General features: G+C 39.0%; 1 protein-coding gene across 9 annotated transcripts in view; it reads right to left on the bottom strand.

The window, feature by feature from the left end:
* LOC137139379 (vitamin D3 receptor A) overlaps positions 1–17777 on the bottom strand; it is a 72396-nt gene that overhangs the window by 11850 nt on the left and 42769 nt on the right. For all 9 annotated transcript variants that reach the window (XM_067526538.1, XM_067526540.1, XM_067526539.1 and 6 more), the window contains 5 exons: positions 15212–15359; positions 14252–14382; positions 5825–6009; positions 3784–3883; positions 3114–3291 (listed from right to left, as the gene is read on the bottom strand). In XM_067526538.1, the coding sequence (XP_067382639.1) occupies positions 3114–3291; positions 3784–3883; positions 5825–6009; positions 14252–14382; positions 15212–15359 (742 nt within the window). The remainder of the gene's footprint in view (positions 1–3113; positions 3292–3783; positions 3884–5824; positions 6010–14251; positions 14383–15211; positions 15360–17777) is intronic.

The raw sequence follows: 17777 nt of genomic DNA, 5'->3' as shown, positions 1-17777 counted from the left end.
ATTTAGTAGAATGTAGAGGTCTGCAATTGCTAAATAAATAATAGGTTGTCATTTTAAATGTATTCAACTTGGGTGAAAACATGTCTCTGTTACTGCTGCAGAGAGACAAAAGAAGAGCAGAAAGAAACTGGAGGGAAAAAAATTAAGCAAACAGCTCGAGTTCCTGGTATATGTTAAAATTAGTTCAAGCTGTTACACATGGAGTCAGTTAGTGTGCTGTTAGGTAGCTACAACAAATGTTTGTTAAGGTTTGTGTGAGGGCGCAGGGGAATGCATCATGACAAATAATGTCCTAACAACTATATGAGATGGACATGGGTGTTTGCGTGTCCTTTTGGTTGTGGAACAAGCGTGTTTTTAAACAGTTGTGAGGATAGTTTGACTAGTTCTCACAACTTCAAAAGGCTGTTGTTTAGGGTTGGTTTTTGGTAAAGGTTAGGCATCTGGTTGTGGTGGTGTAAAGCTAGGATACGGAGCTAGGGAGGGTATGATGTCAGTGAGTGTACTTACAACTACAGAAGGACAAATGTGTGGGAGGGAGACGGAGCACAGGATGCAGACTAATTGTATTATACAGTTACTGTAGCAACAGAGTTCCCAAGCCCAGATTTTGTGAGACTACAAAACGCACAGAGATAAGAATGTCACACATGCCAACATCATGTGTCAGGGTCTTTTTATGGGCTGCCTACTTTACATTACATTAAAGACTTCAGTGCATCTCCACAAATGCACCTCTGTGTTAGAAATTCGCTGTTATACTGAGAATAACCTTTAAAATTAGCCCTCAAGATTACTTTTTCTTTCAAGCTGGTATGCACAATGTCTCAGATTTCTTTAGCTCACTGCCATGTAACAAGTCTGAATTCCATACTCAAAAACTGCCAATTGACAGGAAAGTGCCACTAACATTTATTAAAGGGGACCATAAGGACAAAATCAGTGAGGGAGGACATATTTACCCAACAGTCTGAACAAGTGCTACTCAGGGACAACGTAAGAGCCGAGTTCCTATTAATCTGGTGCTTCTTGATCTGACATTTCTGAAAACCTTTAGTTGATGTGTGGAGTTGCAAAGAGCTCCACAGTATTGCCCCCAACTATATGCTGTGACATTTAGATCCAAATATGTAAACACACACAATGCACTGCGGCAATGTCAGCAGGCGTGGTTATTAAATACAAATTATTTTAACAATAAATAATTATTTCCCTTATTTTACTTGTTATACAACATACGGAACAAACACTCAGATATTCATCATGTTTTCTCAGTTCTTTTATTACATACGTTTAAAAACCTGTCTCTCAGCTCAGCGTGTGATCTATTTATATGGCTACAGGTTGTCCCACCGTCTTCTTGGAAGAGCTTGTTTGTCCAGGAGTGATCACAGCATCTCGCCTTAACCAGCAATACCCTGCATACATGCGACCATCAAATCAAAGTGCTCTGCGTGTGGGTGAGGATCTCATTCAGGCAGTTTGCTTATGCATTTGTGTGTTTCTGGTTGAATCTCGCAATTTGTTTTTGCAGTCAAGAGACAATTACTGGTAAAAAAGCTTATCATCTTATTTTAGTTTGGGCTCCTCCCTTTCAGGGGTCACCACAGCGAACCATGTGCCTCCATCTAACCCTGTCTTCTGCATCCTCTTCTCTCACACCAACTAACTAAATCTCCTCTTTGGTCTTCCTCTCCAGCTCCAAACTCAGCATCTGTCTGTCCTCTGAACATGTCCAAACCACCTCAATCTGGCCTCTCTGACTTTATCTCCAAAACATCTAACATGAGCTGCCCCTCTGATGTCCTTATTCCTGATCCTGTCCATCCTCGTCACTCCCAAAGAGAACCTCAACATCTTAAGCTCTGCTACCTCCAGCTCTGCCTCCTGTCTTTTCTTCAGTGCCGAACAACATCTTTGGTCTCACCACCATCTTGAACAACTTTCCTTTCATTCTCGCTGATACTCTTTTATCACACAACACACCTGACACTTTTCTCCACCCGTTCCAACCTGCCTGCACTCGCCTCTTCACTTCTTTTCCACTCTCCTTTGCTCTGAACCGTTGACCCTAAGTACTTAAAGTCCTTCACCTTCTTCACCTCTGCTCCCTGTAACCTCACCGTTCCACCTGGGTCCCTCTCATTTACTCACATGTATTCTGTCTTGCTGTGACTAACCCTCATTCCTCTGCTTTCCAGAGCAGACCTCCACCTCTCTTTTCTTTCCCCTGCTCTCATAGTCCACGGAGAGGGGGCTCAGAGCCGATCCTTGATGCAGACCCACATCCACCTTGAACTCCTCTGTCACACCTACAGCACCTCACCACGGTCTTACAGCTCTCATACATGTCTTGCACCACTCTCACATACTTCTGCCACTCCAGACTTCCTCATACAATACCACAGCTCCTCTCTCAGCACCGTGTCATACGCTTTCTCAACAAACAAATTTGGATGTTCAAATACAGTTAATTAAAAATAATTGATTAAAATAGGGCTGCAATAACTATTTTTAACATCAACTGATCTGACAGTTGTTTTCCTGATTACTCAGTTAGTCTCTTTGACAATTAAATGTCATAAAATGATAAATGTACATCATTTACCAGAGCTAAAACTGACATGATTGCATCATTTGTGGCACGAACAAAGGCAAGAAATGTAAATGGTAATCGTAAATGGTCTGCACTTACATAGCCTTTTCTAGCTATTGGCTTCTCATTCACCCATTTGCACACACACACACAACGATAGGGGAGCTACTATGCAGTTGGCCAACACTCACCGAGAGCAACTAAGTTGAGGCTGTGTCTTGCTCAAGGACACTTCGACATGTCACCGGAGGAGCTGGGAATAGAATCAACCACTGTGGGATTGGTGGACGACCGCTCTACCTCCTAAGCCACAGTCACACTACTGATATTTATTAAAGCTCTCGTGAAAATCGTTGCATATGTATTTATTTGTGTTAATAAAGTAACAGTTTCAGCTTTACGAATCAAATCTGTATAACGACAGTAAAGCTGGAGCAACAATGTATGAAAACTATCGCTGCTATGAAAACACCACTGTGATTATGTCCTGCACTATTGCAGTTAATTAAATTTGTACCTGAAGCCTGGGATCATCTTGGCAAAACCAATGACCTTCTGGATGCTGTATGAGACCAGGTCAGCTAAGTGAGGCAGCATGGAAAGCTTTGTGTCCTCCTCACTGGAGTCTGGACTACTAGCTCCATCCTGGTACATCATTAATAAGTTGCTGAAGTTCATCTTGGTGTCCACGGATTCTGTTTGAGGAACAAGTTAGGAGAAAAGGCATGTGATTAAACACCTGATTTGATAATTATAGGCAGAACCCCAGCTATGGATTATTAAATATTCAATTCAGTTTGACTTAAGTACTTTAAAAAACATTTGAAACAGAAAAACTGAAAATTTTTGATTGAACTATACAGTATATCAAAACAACAAACAAAGAAGAAAAAGTGCAGAAACAGTATATGAATATGCACAAAGGCCTTATCAATAAATATTAAAAATATGAATGTTATCGCATTTTATGGTATGCATTCATGATTAAGATTGTTTGCTTCTTAAGTAGAAAAAAAGTACAAGTCCAGATGTTAAAGCAGATGTATGCTGTATAGCAAAATAACTACTTTTGCTTGGTTATATTTTTTAATGAATAGACGTTTTTAGAGTTGTGCCCTCAGCCAAGTTAACCCTGAAACATGAAAGAGAACAAGTACAAGATGAGAAGGACTATTTGTGCATCTCACCTGGAGAGTGGTTGAATGAGTCAGAGGAGGCATCAGACAGAGACTGCAGCGAGGCAGCTCTGCTGGCACTGCGTGTTACCGGGCCTTCACGCACTGGAGGCTGCAAACATACAGTGAAGATATTAATATTGTTTCCCTGCAAGACTGTACATCCAGAACTCTGTGCACTGCTGGGCTCCTCTTCCTAGGTGCTACCTGAATTTAAGAGTTAAATGTAGAAATACAAATAATCAGTGCACCCAAAAACTTTTTCCCCTTGTTGAAGTAATTTTTTTTCTTCTTCTTTTTAGAGAGGTGGGGGGTCTGATCATATTTGAGGATCTAGAAACAGAGGGGGCCGTTGTTGTATGACTGTAAAACCACTGAGGCAAAGTGGTGATTTGTGGAAGTAGGCTATATAAATAAACTTGTTTTCTTCAGCCCACATTTGAGGGGATTCTGGGTTATGCTCAACACAGTTGTCCAGCCAACTTGGTAATCCTGCTTCAGGCTGTAGGATTAAGAATTTGACTTATTTTTGGAAGCCTATGTAAAAAGAGAGTAGCACATCTGATGATGCACACAAATGCACGGTTTAATCATCATTAGCAGTCTAGTGAACAGAGTTATCTAATGCAAATGTGTGTTGGCTTATTTTTTTTGGAAATGTTTACACAAATAATAATACGAAGAATTCTGCAAAAAAGCCACGACACAACTGAGTCTTCTGAAAATGTCTTTTGAAATGAGTAATTAGCACTGTGATGTTCTTATAACACGTTGATGTTGAAGTGAACCATGTCTGATCATTTCCAAAGCACACCTCAGTTTTTTTTTTTTTCCCCTTTGGTCCGATAAGTGGTGCAGTGAAGTTTTTTTTTTTGCATGTTTTCGGTTTCACTGACTACTTTGTATCGTAAGGTTTGCATGCAGTCCGAAGTGACACTCATAAATCACTATCTGAAAAGTGTTTACTGCCTGTGTGAAGTGCGGTTGTGGTTGCCGTCTGCACAGCGTGTGCCAGAATCACACTTGACACTAATAAATCACAGAGACAGGGAGCCTTTGAGACACTCATTCTACATTCTCTCTCTCTCATTTACTCTGGATGACTCAAATGTTGTGGTCCGCAGTAAGAATGTTGTCTCATGTTCATGAGAAAGAAAATACAATGCTGCTGTCGGGTAGATAAACACCTTGTGACTCATGTTACTGGTGTCACGAAAAACTGAGGAGACACACACACAATGCTACCTGATATGTGATCCTAAAGCAAATATCACTGTGGTCACACATATTCTATCCCAAAACCTTTAAGACTTCTGTTACTTTTTCATACACAGTAATATCACTTTGCTTTGTGCCAACTGGTAAAAAGGCATCATCAATAAATCTGCCAGTCTTCTCCCATAGGCGTGTGACTCCTAAGGTCTTAACCAAACAAGATAAACTGAACCAAAGAGCACACTCCATTGTGCTCAAATCCAGTTAGATTTTACATCTGTGACCTAGTGGAACAGCAGGTTGCAAAAACTGCTAGTAAACCAGTTGCTAGTGGTTACATAAAATTACTTTGCAATCCCTGGTATGAACTTGACTATTTGCAACAAAGTTTAACTTTAAAAGAAGTTTTGATTGGGGGAAAGAAAAAAAAAAGTAAGTACAGTTTTAGCTCTAATTGTAGCTTACTTTAGCCAGACAGTATAATGAGACCAATCTAGAAGGAGAAGAATGCTAAGGTCTGTAGTGTTGTGGTAAACCACAGCAGATAACATCCATTCCATTCATATCCTACTACAGTTACATCAAAGTCGTTTAGCCTCTATAGTAATTAAGATCGGATTAAGATTCAGATCAACAGGCTGCAAACTTTATTTAGCTCATTTATAAACAAGTTAGTGTATCACTTTGCATTTTTCTAGGAAAAGACGTTGTTGCATAACATAGTGGCTCCACCCTGCCCCACCCATATAGCAAGTACAGAGAACAAAATTATTTTGGCTGCTTCAATGTTAATGTGAGTGTAGGTTTGGAACAGGATGACACTTTGCACTGCACTGACCCTGAAGCGGGAAAAATCTGAATAGGAGGCATCATAGGTCTTGTGGTGAGCTTCGACCAGGCAGGAGATGATCCGGGTCTGCTCCTCATTCAGTCGTGGCCTCATCGCCTCCCGGGCTGCCTCCTCCTCTTTCCTCTTCAGAATCATGTCCTTCTTCCTCTGAACCTCCTCATCTGTCAGAATGACTAGAATAGAGAGAAGGCGGAACACATCATGAGAAATATTATAAGAAATAAACTGCTACAAAAAAAATCATTTGCACTTACATGCATATCTATGTCAAACCCTATTTTTATTACACACACACACACACACAAAAATCAATGTACTAATATGCAAAAATTTACATCTACATACTGTTTTCAGTTTTGTGTTCCTCTACCATGTTTCAGAACATGATGTTTTGATCAGAAACAAGTGGAACGATTGTTATCAGTGCTTGATGCCACCAACGTCAATATGAAAGCATCTTACGGTTCCCAGACTACACAGGAAACTGCACAGTAAGAACAAAACTAAAAAACTCACACGTACATATATACATACATATCAATGCAAAGCAGCCCAATGAAAGAATGAGAGAAGCAAACTGACCACAATATTATATTAGTGAATATTATAACTCATGTATGCTTTCTGAGGAGATTTTCCAACAAATTAACAAGTAAATGCCAGCAAATCTGAGAAAATATCTGGGAAATTCTGCATCTATAAAATAAAGTGTTACAGAATTCCTCATAACAATAGCTACCATTTAGATTAAAACAAATATTACAAATTTGTAATTAGTTTCAAAAGTACAGTATGTGAGCGAGATGCAATGTGAGCTCCAAAATATTTCCATCTTAAATTACATGAAACACGCAGCTCTTCAGTTTGGCACACAGACAAGGTCCTGTCATGTCTGCTCCCTTTTTTATACAGATGATGCAGGGGGTGTTGGACATTAAAGTGCCTTTTGCCTTATTCATGCTGCAGGGGCAGAGACTTCAAGCAAAGTGACACAGTGGTGAAAATGCATTTTACATCTTCTGAAGTGATCTGTAAGAATTTCCTAGGTCTGCGTGCCATTTCCATATCTTAGAGCATTACATTAATTTGTGAAATAAAGAGTGTGCCTATTATATTACACACAGATTTAAATCAATTTCTCCTGCATTTAAAACACAAAGCAATGTAAAACTAAAAGAATGAATACTGGGTATTTAGATGTTTTAATACCTTTTTATAACTTAGAGGAGCTAGTCTTTTTTGAGAATTGCGACGAATATATTAAAGTATTTAACAAGAACAATTTAAAAAGATTTCATGTATTAATTTTTCAAAGTACAGATGTTAACTGATAATGAGCAGATACATACATGTAAATATGGTGGGTAGACATAAGCTATAGCACCTGATTTACTGTAATATTTTACTATGAACTCAGAGAATCGAAGAGGACGCCATTCTATGACTGGCATCTCAGAGCATTACCAGATTTATCTACATCTAACCAGCCAGCTGCCAATGCTCTTACTGGCCCAGTTCAAAGAGTTGAAGCAGCTATGTTCAACATTTAGTGTATCTATACTGTATTTATACTTGTAAATATTCAGAATAACTTTTGTAAAAGTAAGGCACACTGCCATGCAACATTTTTCTTTTAGAGTTGTCTACATCTGGATTTGTTTTGCAGACTCACATCTTTTAGTTTGAAACAGAAAGCCAAGAATTTACTACACTATTTGTCTCTCAGTCTCTATACACACACAAACACACACAGTATTGACACCTAACTACTACATAAATACCTTAACATATTGGTTCCTATTTTGCTACTAGAAAGAAGTGCAGTTATCAGTTATCAGGGTTTGATGCCACTGATGACAATAGGATCAGTTTCCCAGAATAAACAGAAAACTGCACAGCAAAAACAGAGTAAAACTACACCATTAGGAATATACATGTTTATAGAGATTGAACATTGACAGCCGAACCATAAACCAGACAAACAAACCCTAAATGCCTTAGCCCATACTGCTGTAAATACTGCTGACTCTTTGTCACAGTGACCGATTACTCTGAAGCACTCAACTGTGGAGACAGACAGCATAACTGCCAGATGGACCCCGACTGCCAATGGGACACATGTCCAGAGTCATGAGGTCAAAATACACAGATATGATGGTCTGGCAGCTACTGGGAAAATGACTTCGTAAATGAAGCCATTTGTTAAGGGTATACCAGAGGTTAGGCAGCCTTTACCAAATAGTTTCAGTCAATGACAGAAATGTAATTTTATTTCACTTTTTTTTTTACAATTACAGAAAATGGGCTGTCATTTCGACAGATTGAAAAACTGAGGGCGATGTTCAGTAACATTAGGTAATTCAAACCTCTGTGGAGTTGGTGACGTGTGCATTTTAATTACCTTTATCTAGTCCTGTTTTTAATCTCACCTGCATGGCCTGTTGTCTATCTGGATTTAGCCACTGCATTGTTTTGCTTTGCAAGATGTCTTATTAATTTTACACACAGGGGACATTGTGGAGGTAATCCATTTTTTTGGACAAAAGGTCCCTACAAGCGCATACAGGCACAGTCGATGACCTTGACACTGCACTCAACCCATATCACCACCTACTGTGGCACTTTGACAGCCCTTTGAACAGCCAAAATTGGAGGTCTTGGAGCAAGTCTCTGACTATGGGTTACCGAGGGGTGCAGCTGCACCACAGACAAAACGCACGCTGCAAGATTTCCTACCATCGTGGTGAGAGTGTTTACAGAATGGGAAAACCCCAGCAAGGCCAACGTGTGGCATAAGCCACATAGGCCACAGACTGTGCCAGAGTGCAGCACTATCCGTTAAAGCATCTGTACATTGGTGTTGTGAAACTTTTTTTCTTGGAACATTGCAGCTTTCAGATACTGTCTTACTCAAATTATTGTAGAAGCTAATTTTCCTTAACTCCTATCTGCAGCACGATAGACAGGATGTGTATGTGAAAGTGACAGTGCACAATTAATATTCACTAATAATTTAATTGTTGCGTATCTACAATAAACCAGTGTATTTTCTGTGCAACAAATAGGACATATGCACATGGTTATTTTAATGAAAAAAATAAATAAATCAAAATTACATGCGCTTAAATGTCTTCTCAAAACTTAAATAAATTTAAATAATGGGCTTTAGTACATTATGAGAATTTTTATGAGCACTTTATACCCAATTTTAACCAAATAGTGACCTTATTTGTGCAGGCTGAAGGCAGAATAACCGTACTTTACACTACTTTACACGTACTTTACATTACTGTGTGCGTTATTCTGAAGGAGTTTTTCACTTGTGAAACCTTTAAAATGTCTTGAACAAAAACAAAAAAACAAACAAAAGAAGCAGCAATTTGTGAAGGTTTTGATTTACTTCTAAAAGATTACCAAAACATGTTGTCATGTGGAAGTGGAATAAATACACTAAATAAATACATATCTCACAATACCTAAAAGTTATTGTGTATAACCATACACAATAACTGCTCATTTAAAAAACCCATGACATGGCATGGATGACTCTAAATAAACAGTGCTCTATTGCCCACTTCACATTAAATACTAGTTGTTTTCCTGAATCCTGTAAACACTTACATTTGAAGTGGAGTTTCAGTGATTGCAACCTGGACTGTAACCACAGAAGTGGCATTACATAACCACATGATGTGGTAATGCAGACAACAACAGTTTGGCAACACAAGATTAGAAAGGCAACTGAATGAATCTCACTGCTTAGCTAACCAAAGGATTTACTTGGCTTTCATCTCCTTTAACCACCATCATTAATTAGGCTTTGGCTGTGGTCCACTGTCCACCCAGCCTCAAGCCAGGACCAGACTGCCTAGAACCACTCCTTGTTGTGAGGATCTCCAAGTATGCAGCACGGACCCTGATCATGATGAATAGGCACAGTTTGGTCAGAGTTTGGCACAGCCTGTCAAAGCAACTATTCTAAAGCTGGGACATGATTGAACCACTCAATTCCCAGCCAAGTTTTAGCGACTGGATGGCATCATTAAAGCAGGAGTGCACACAAAAAAAAAAAAAAAAAAAAAAAAAAAGACCATCAAAGGAACATCTTGGCTACTCCACAGCCTTTGGCAAAAGCACAGCAGTTTACCAAAGAGAGTTTGCTGTTTAGAAAGCAACTTTTTGGATGTGGTGATGTGGTGCCCTGCATGACACAGAAGAGCAATGAGAAAGACAAAAAAGGCAAACAGTTAAAACATTAGTTTGGTCAACACCAGTAATGCCATGCTGACAAAACGGGGCATGCAGAGTGTCCCTTTTGTAGAGAGCAGAGATTCACAGTGGGATTACTCATTAACCAGCCAACCGACCAGTTGAATACAATGGAAGCTGCCAACACTTAGACCTGGTGTAAAATATGTCTTGCTGGATTTGGTGTGTGACCAAGATTTTTTACCTTTGCCCCGGACCTGTAATGTTCAAAAAGGAAATTCAGTTCACTCTGGCATCAGGACACCCACACCCTGTGGGTTGGTGCGATGCAAAAAAAGCTTATCAGTGCATCACAATGAAAATGTGCACAGAAAGAAAGTGTCATGTATAAACACATTAAGGGACTTTCGATTTTGCAAAGCTTTGTGAGGTTTTACAGTTCTGAAAAATTAAGAGGCACGCAATGTTGATTCGCAAACACCTTCAGACTATACCTTTCACAAATTTGCATGGAAAGAAATGCTTCAAAATACTAACTACATATGCATAAGTAATGTTTCCATTTGACACATTTTTTGACTGGACATTACTCAACTATTAACTGAGCAGCTGTTACTAATGCAAATGTGTGTGTAAAGGTTGTGAATAAGAGAGAATACAAAAGACAAAGTAAAACAATGAAGAATGTGAACTGGGGAGGTAAATGGAGGTCAGCACCACAGGAGAAGCTTAACTACTGAAAGACACTGAGGGCGGGAATTCAATCATCCAGCCTAAACACTACAACATTTCTGAAACTCTTTTGTGATTCTAATCCTGTTACAAATACACAGCCGTGCAAACAGGCAAACATACAAAAACATACGCATAGACACAGAAGCAGGGAGGTCTACTCGACAGCGTACCTTTTACTATGCAATCAGCTGGCACAGCACACGGAAGGTACACAAAAACACACAGAAATAAGCACACACACGGCTCGAATCTGAATGCTGCTGAAGTTTAGACAAAGTTGAAAAAAAAAAAAAAAGAAGGCAGACCAACACATACCCAGAAGAACAGAAGGTTGAAGCATGGTAATTAATCTTCAATGATGCGGAAATGTTCGGAAATGTTACACATGGAAACCGCTACATAAATATATGCTGAAACATAATCTTTCTTTACTCTTACCAACTTTACAATATGTATAAAAAAAACAAAACAAAAAACAAATATATCAAACAAAATTGTATTTTTAAATTTTTTTTTAAAAGATGCCGTTCTTTGGTATAATACACTCCTCTACCAGTGTTGCATTGCTACTTTAGTCCATTAAGCTTGTTGAGTTGCTACTACTGTCACAAGATTTATAGTGAAACTAATTGATAGGACAGATAGATGGTTGTAAGCATTTCTTGTAACACTGTGTAAACATTTCTTTTGTGCCATTCTTTTTGCTTGATTAAGTATACAAGCTAGTAACACGACAAAATGCATCTTTTCCAATAGCTACCGCAAACAAAAAAAAAAAAACTTGTGATCAATCACGACAAATAATTATTGCCTTTATTAACAAACACACAGCATCGGTTTCTGTGGTCGGACTCTTCTCCGGCTGAGTAAAACTATACTTAATGTAATCATCTAAATTGCAATCGGTCAAAGCTCAGCACCACACATTACCTTAGCCTTAAGATGTATTTTAATTTTATGTCACACTGCCTGGGGTATTACATCCACATAGTCCAACACACCAATGGAAAAAACAAGAATGCATATATACACACATACACACACACACACACACACACTTTTGTTTTATAGCTACAAATGCAAATGTGATGCCTTTCTCCATTTTCAAAAAACAGAAGTTCTGGTTTTTCGAGCCCGACCATTCATACAGAATCCTAGTCAACTTAGGATCTGCTAGGTCTGCTAGAAATCCAGGGGACATCACTGATGTCCAACTAAATTTTACTGACCATCTCTAGAGCATGTGGATTTGTACTCTACAACATCTGAAAGATCAGACTGAATATGCTACAGAACACCTCGTGGCACTGGTCACGTCTCATCTTAAATGCAAAGCCATACTTATGGGGCTACCAGCATCCACAATCACACCCCTCCAGATTATGCAAAATGTAGTAGCATGTCTCATTTTTAAATCAGCCATAAAGGACATGTCACACCACTCTTCATGTGTTTACGGTTACTGGCCACATCAGCGTCAAAGTTCTGATTCTTGCCTACAGTGTGGTCAACTTAGCAGCACCTTCCTACCTGAACTCCCTCATCCGGGTCTACCATCCCTCTTGCCCACTGTGCTCTGCCGACACCTGGTGGTCCCTACAACACACAGCAAAATCCCCCAAGCCTTCTTCGTACCACCTTTGGGATGGAAGCGCCTGCCAGCGTGGTTATTTTGAAGCTGACTTATTGCGCAAGATGAAATAAATATACAGTAAGAAGTTCAACAAATCCCTGCTGCCTTCAGATAACTGCACTAGCATTTATTCAGCGTTAAGGTGAATTGTGCTTTGCACAAATTAGCGACCCTACATCCTATCACGCGGTAAAAACAGATTTAAAGTCGCACATCGTGGTACAGATTGTGAACAAAGGAGCTAAATAAACAGCTATACATTCCCAAAGAAGCACAGAGGAGTAACACTCTGCAGCAAGTACAGTGGGCTTCCTTCGCCCCATGAGCCTGTATACTAGCTGTGACAAACAAAGAGATCATTTTATACTGATAAGGGTCTCTCTCTCCCTCCTCACACTTGTTCTCCTCTCATCTTTCTTCAATGAAACACAGACATCCAGTGTTATGTGGCTATTTGTGGACAACACGGCTGTTATCACTGGTCTGAACCCTGCCCCGCATCATATTTGTTTCACACAAACACACACACACATACACACAAACAAAGGGAAGTTGGCTTGTGAATGAAATGTGGGCCAGACCATTGTGTGTTGCTTTGAAGAAAGAGAGTCATTGTTGAACAGGACTTTAACCCCCCCTGGCTTCCTCCTACTGTACGTTCTCTTATTCCCCTCTTGTCATCTAATACTTGTCATGGTTATACTGATGCACTCCTGTTAGTGTTACTTCTTACTGGTGAGTAAGTTTGCTTCAAATGCACACTCGACTTCAATGCTTTGTAACTTTCTACCATTTCAATAACTGGGATTGGGAATGTACAGTAATGTGACAATTTGCCAACACGCAGGCTAACGATATCTCTCTGCTAGTCATTATGAATTAGCTGAGCCTAGGTGTTATTTTGCATTAATGTGGGATGGGGTGATATCTCCTTCTTTTACAATGCATTCTACTTGTATTACAACCTGGTAATATATGTATAACCAGAACTGGTTAACGGCAGAGCTGTGTCCAAATATTGTTTGACCATGCATCTAGAAGATAACGGGATTGTATTGCAGTAAAGGTTAATTAACTGCAGTGTTAATGGAAATTCCATTTAGTGGGATAAAAGCAGGAAATTCTATAAAACACACTATATGGAGCCACTATACAGTATTTCACCAAAGCTTGAGCCTTATGCATATTTGCCATTGCCTGACTGCTTGTTGCAAATCATATTAATCCACATTTATTCTATTCACTCCTGTTTTAATCGAATGTCTTTAAATATCTCATTAAATGCCATGCCAGGAGACACCAGTTTACTTTACTCACACAGAACATGGGTAAGCAAACAATAAAGTTGATGAGTGTAAGCTATAATCTTAGCAAGATGACGATGATGTCATGATAAAAAGCATAAATTAAACAATTAATCTGTAAAATACTGGAATACATTAGGGTTAAGAGAGCTTGGGCTCATTTTTAATTTTTGTGTAAAATCTTTGCGAATCTCACATTAACAACACTATAGATCACTTATCTCCTATAGGAAACTACCCTGCTCTTAACAGTCTTTTGGGGTTGATGAGGTTATGATTTACAAAATGACATCTTTAGCACATCTGGGCAATTAGCTATAATACTTTATCATGTTAAATCCAATACCAGCAAAAACTGTAACAGGTGGCTCTAAAGATTCTACAGATTGCGGTTCCTTTTTATGTATTCTTGTATATCTGTGATAGAAGTGTGCCTTGTCTGTGCCTATGATTAACTCAGAGCTAACAATTCATTCCAATATAGGATCAATCCCAGTATTAAAAAAAAAATCACATCAAAAAAAGTCAACTCACATTCTTTCATCATGCCGATGTCAATGCAGCGTTTCAGACGACAGGCCTGGCAGTGACGCCGGTTGTCTTTGGTGATGGTGCAGCTCCCACTAAACGGACAGGTAAAGGAGGCTTTCCGCTTCATGCTGCGCCTACAGGAGTTAAAAACAATTCCCTGTGGTGGTTATAATACAAAGACAGAGGGATAAGGCTGCATGCTGTATATAGATCTAAGCAGGAATAAAATCAATTGTTATCATGCGTAGTTCCAGAACATGTGTTTTGTTAATTCCGGCTTGTGTTTTTAAAAATTTTATGTGAAATTGGTAACCACTTTGCAACATACTGTATCCTAGTGTCGGTACTAAAATGAAAGTATACTGAAAAAAGCAATTCAATGAGTCAATTCTCCACCGACATTTTAAAGTAGTAGACAACCCAATTCATTAAACCCCATTTTAAATAAAACATTTGCAATAGCTAATAATTAAACTCTTGCCGAACTGGATAATTCCATTTATGATTAAATCACTGTTTGAAAGGATGATTTGTTTATCTTTCTCCACTTGGTTGTTGAGATTATAATTATATTCAATAGTTAATGACGGAATCACATTTAGAATACTTAATGAATGAGAAAAAGCATGTGTGGTCTACGTGTCCGTGGGAAAGAGTAGGCGAAGAGAAGAAGTTTTAATGAAAAACAGCTTCCAGAGACCCGAGGATAAAATATTTCTCTGAAAACTGCAAGCATGTTCATGCAACATAACGTAAACAACAAATAAAAAAAATAAAAATAACTTTTCTCAAGTCTTTTTAGTACCTCTCAGTGCTGCTAATTAAACTACAGGATAGAACCCAACATAAATGTACAACTTGTAATTGAAAATCACTAATGGCAACTGGGAAATTAGAAATGTACAAAGCAAATAGGATATATGCCAAGGACTGCTCCTCCATCAACTCATCATTGTCACCCACCTGAAGAACCCCTTGCAGCCCTCACAGGTCATGGCATTGAAGTGGAAGCCGGTGGCTTTGTCTCCACATACGCCACAGATTCGCGGAGCATTGCGGTCGAACTCGTCCAGTCCGACCACTGACGTTGTCACCGTCATAGGCTCCATCACTGAAGAGAGAAAAGCAAAATGCGAGAGGAGGTTAGAGACTTTTAGGAACTGCAGGCCTTCTGCATAAACATAAACACAAAAAGACATGAGGATGAGATGTGTGTACTGCATGTACAACCATGAATTTCCAACCTTTCCTTTGCCCGTGTGTTGTGTGGGAGCGTTGGAGTGTGTGCTTGAGGGGGAGGTGTGTTTCTTCTTCTTATATAAACAGGTGTTGGACTATTAGAATATTTAGCAAAAGGCATTGACAGCCACAGTCTGCAACTTGCAGCTATTGGCCAAATGACTCAGCAATCACAAGTGCGTGCGTACACACACACACACACACACACACACACCAAATCTTAAGAATTGTGAAATTACAGTGTTAATGGAAAACATAATTAATGACAGAAAGAGGGCAATTTGCCAAAGGCTAAGAAATTACTAATTTAATTCTGCCAAGATGAAATATTCTTTTCAATTTTCCCGACACAGCACTCACATTTTACACAAACACATACAAACACACACACCATCTGGCCATCCCCTATGAAATAAACAGCAGCAGAGTAACACACACCAACTGTGAGAAAACTAATAAATATTAAATTCTTTTCCAAAAAGGCCTCAGTCTGAAGCACAATCCGAACGATGTAAAATAAGAACGCCATAAATGAGAATACAGAAGTGCAAAACTGGTGAGGGTCAAAAAATTTGACAATATTTTTTAAACTAAGACAAAAAGTGGTAGGGAAGCAAGGATTTTTAGAAATACTGTATCCCAACTGATAGTTTTGTAGCACTGGTGCAAATGCAAAAATTAGAGGCCAAGTTATTTATCCAAGCTGAATCACTTACTGATCTGCTACCTATTCAGTCTTTATGTCGACTGTTTACCAAACAAAAATAGCTAAAATGTGAATAAAACTCAAAAATCTGTAGGTTTTTCATAGACATGTTTGTCAAACACTGTATCTACAGTTGCAGAAGACATCAAATCTTGAAATGCATTTACACATGAACACATTTACAGCATAAACGTGAATACATAACATTATTAAATAGCTACTTTTGTTTTAAGGAAAATTAATTGGTGGCAGCCCCACAAACCCAACATCTTTGAACGTGCCGATAATTTACTTTTCCCCCCTATTTAAATATGACCTAATTGTTAACGTCTTTAAAAATATGTTTTTATTGATTCTAAATTATTAAACTTGATGAAGGTGTGATAAGGAAAAGCTGACCAGCTACTAAAATATGCACTGCAGGCAGACAGTACAAACACCCTACAAGGAAGACTGTTAAAAACACAATACCTTTTACTATCTTTAACATTCACCTCAATGTAGAGTTTACTTTCAAAGCATTCAAAAGCAACTCAAATGTTGTTTTTGAGTTGCAGGATCTACTGGCTTATGGATATTGTGGCTATGTTTTATTTTTACAAGGATGAGGTTACTATTGACCGTTTTTCACCACAAGAAAATTATAAAGTATTTAATAAAAAAGTATTAAGATGAAACTTAATAGATAAAACTAAATGCAGTTAAATGAAACTTTTCTGACTGAGGGAATACTAGGGAATAATAATATACTCCGGTATTGGCTTCCATACTATATCAATGGTAATCATAACAAATGAATTTATGATATCATCACATTTAAAATATCAGATGCAGGAAAAAAGGGGAATTTAAATTTTAAAAATACAAAATATAAAGAAAAAGTCTAAATGTAACAAAGCAAATGACCAATGCAAGAGACGTATGATTTAATGTTGTTGTATTTGTACGCTTCAATAACAAGATCTAGGCCAAACAACATTACAGAGAAATCCAATGTGTGTGAGAGGAGGGAGGTCGTGTTAGGAAAAAAGTAACAAATGAGGACAAAGAGAGGAGGGGGTACATGCAATAAACTTAGGCACAGCGGGAACAACACGTCACGTGCCTGCAGAATATAGCCTGTGGGGAGCTGACGGGCGTGGAAGTAGGACTCGGATCATGTCAAATGAGGATAATGGGATATTGCACAAGCGGGAGGAATTGGCGCAGGGGAGCATTGGACGGTGGGTAGAAAGACTGAAATAGAGGGGAGAGGGGGGAGGGAGAGGGGGGAGGGAGAGGGGGGAGGGAGAGGGGGGAGGGAGAGGGGGGAGGGAGAGGGGGGAGGGGAGGCAGGTGAGAGGCTGAGTGAAAGATGGAGGCAAACAAAGTCACTCCATTAGGCCTCATTATATCCTGGCTAGCTGGAGGTTTCTGCACCAGTTCCCAGGAGAATACAAACACACATATGAGCGAGTCAGTCATCACCCTGTTACCCAGGATGCACCAAACACCTCTGTGAAGGTGGAGTATAGCACTGTGCCAATACGTATGCATCCTTTGCAATGTGTGTGTATAATTCACACGTAATCACAGGAAGTCGTC

The sequence above is a fragment of the Channa argus genome, chromosome 13, assembly GCF_033026475.1.
Source record: "Channa argus isolate prfri chromosome 13, Channa argus male v1.0, whole genome shotgun sequence".
Lineage (NCBI taxonomy): Eukaryota > Metazoa > Chordata > Actinopteri > Anabantiformes > Channidae > Channa > Channa argus.
Note: the sequence above shows the minus strand (reverse complement) of the source record. Positions and strands in the feature narration are given on the sequence as shown.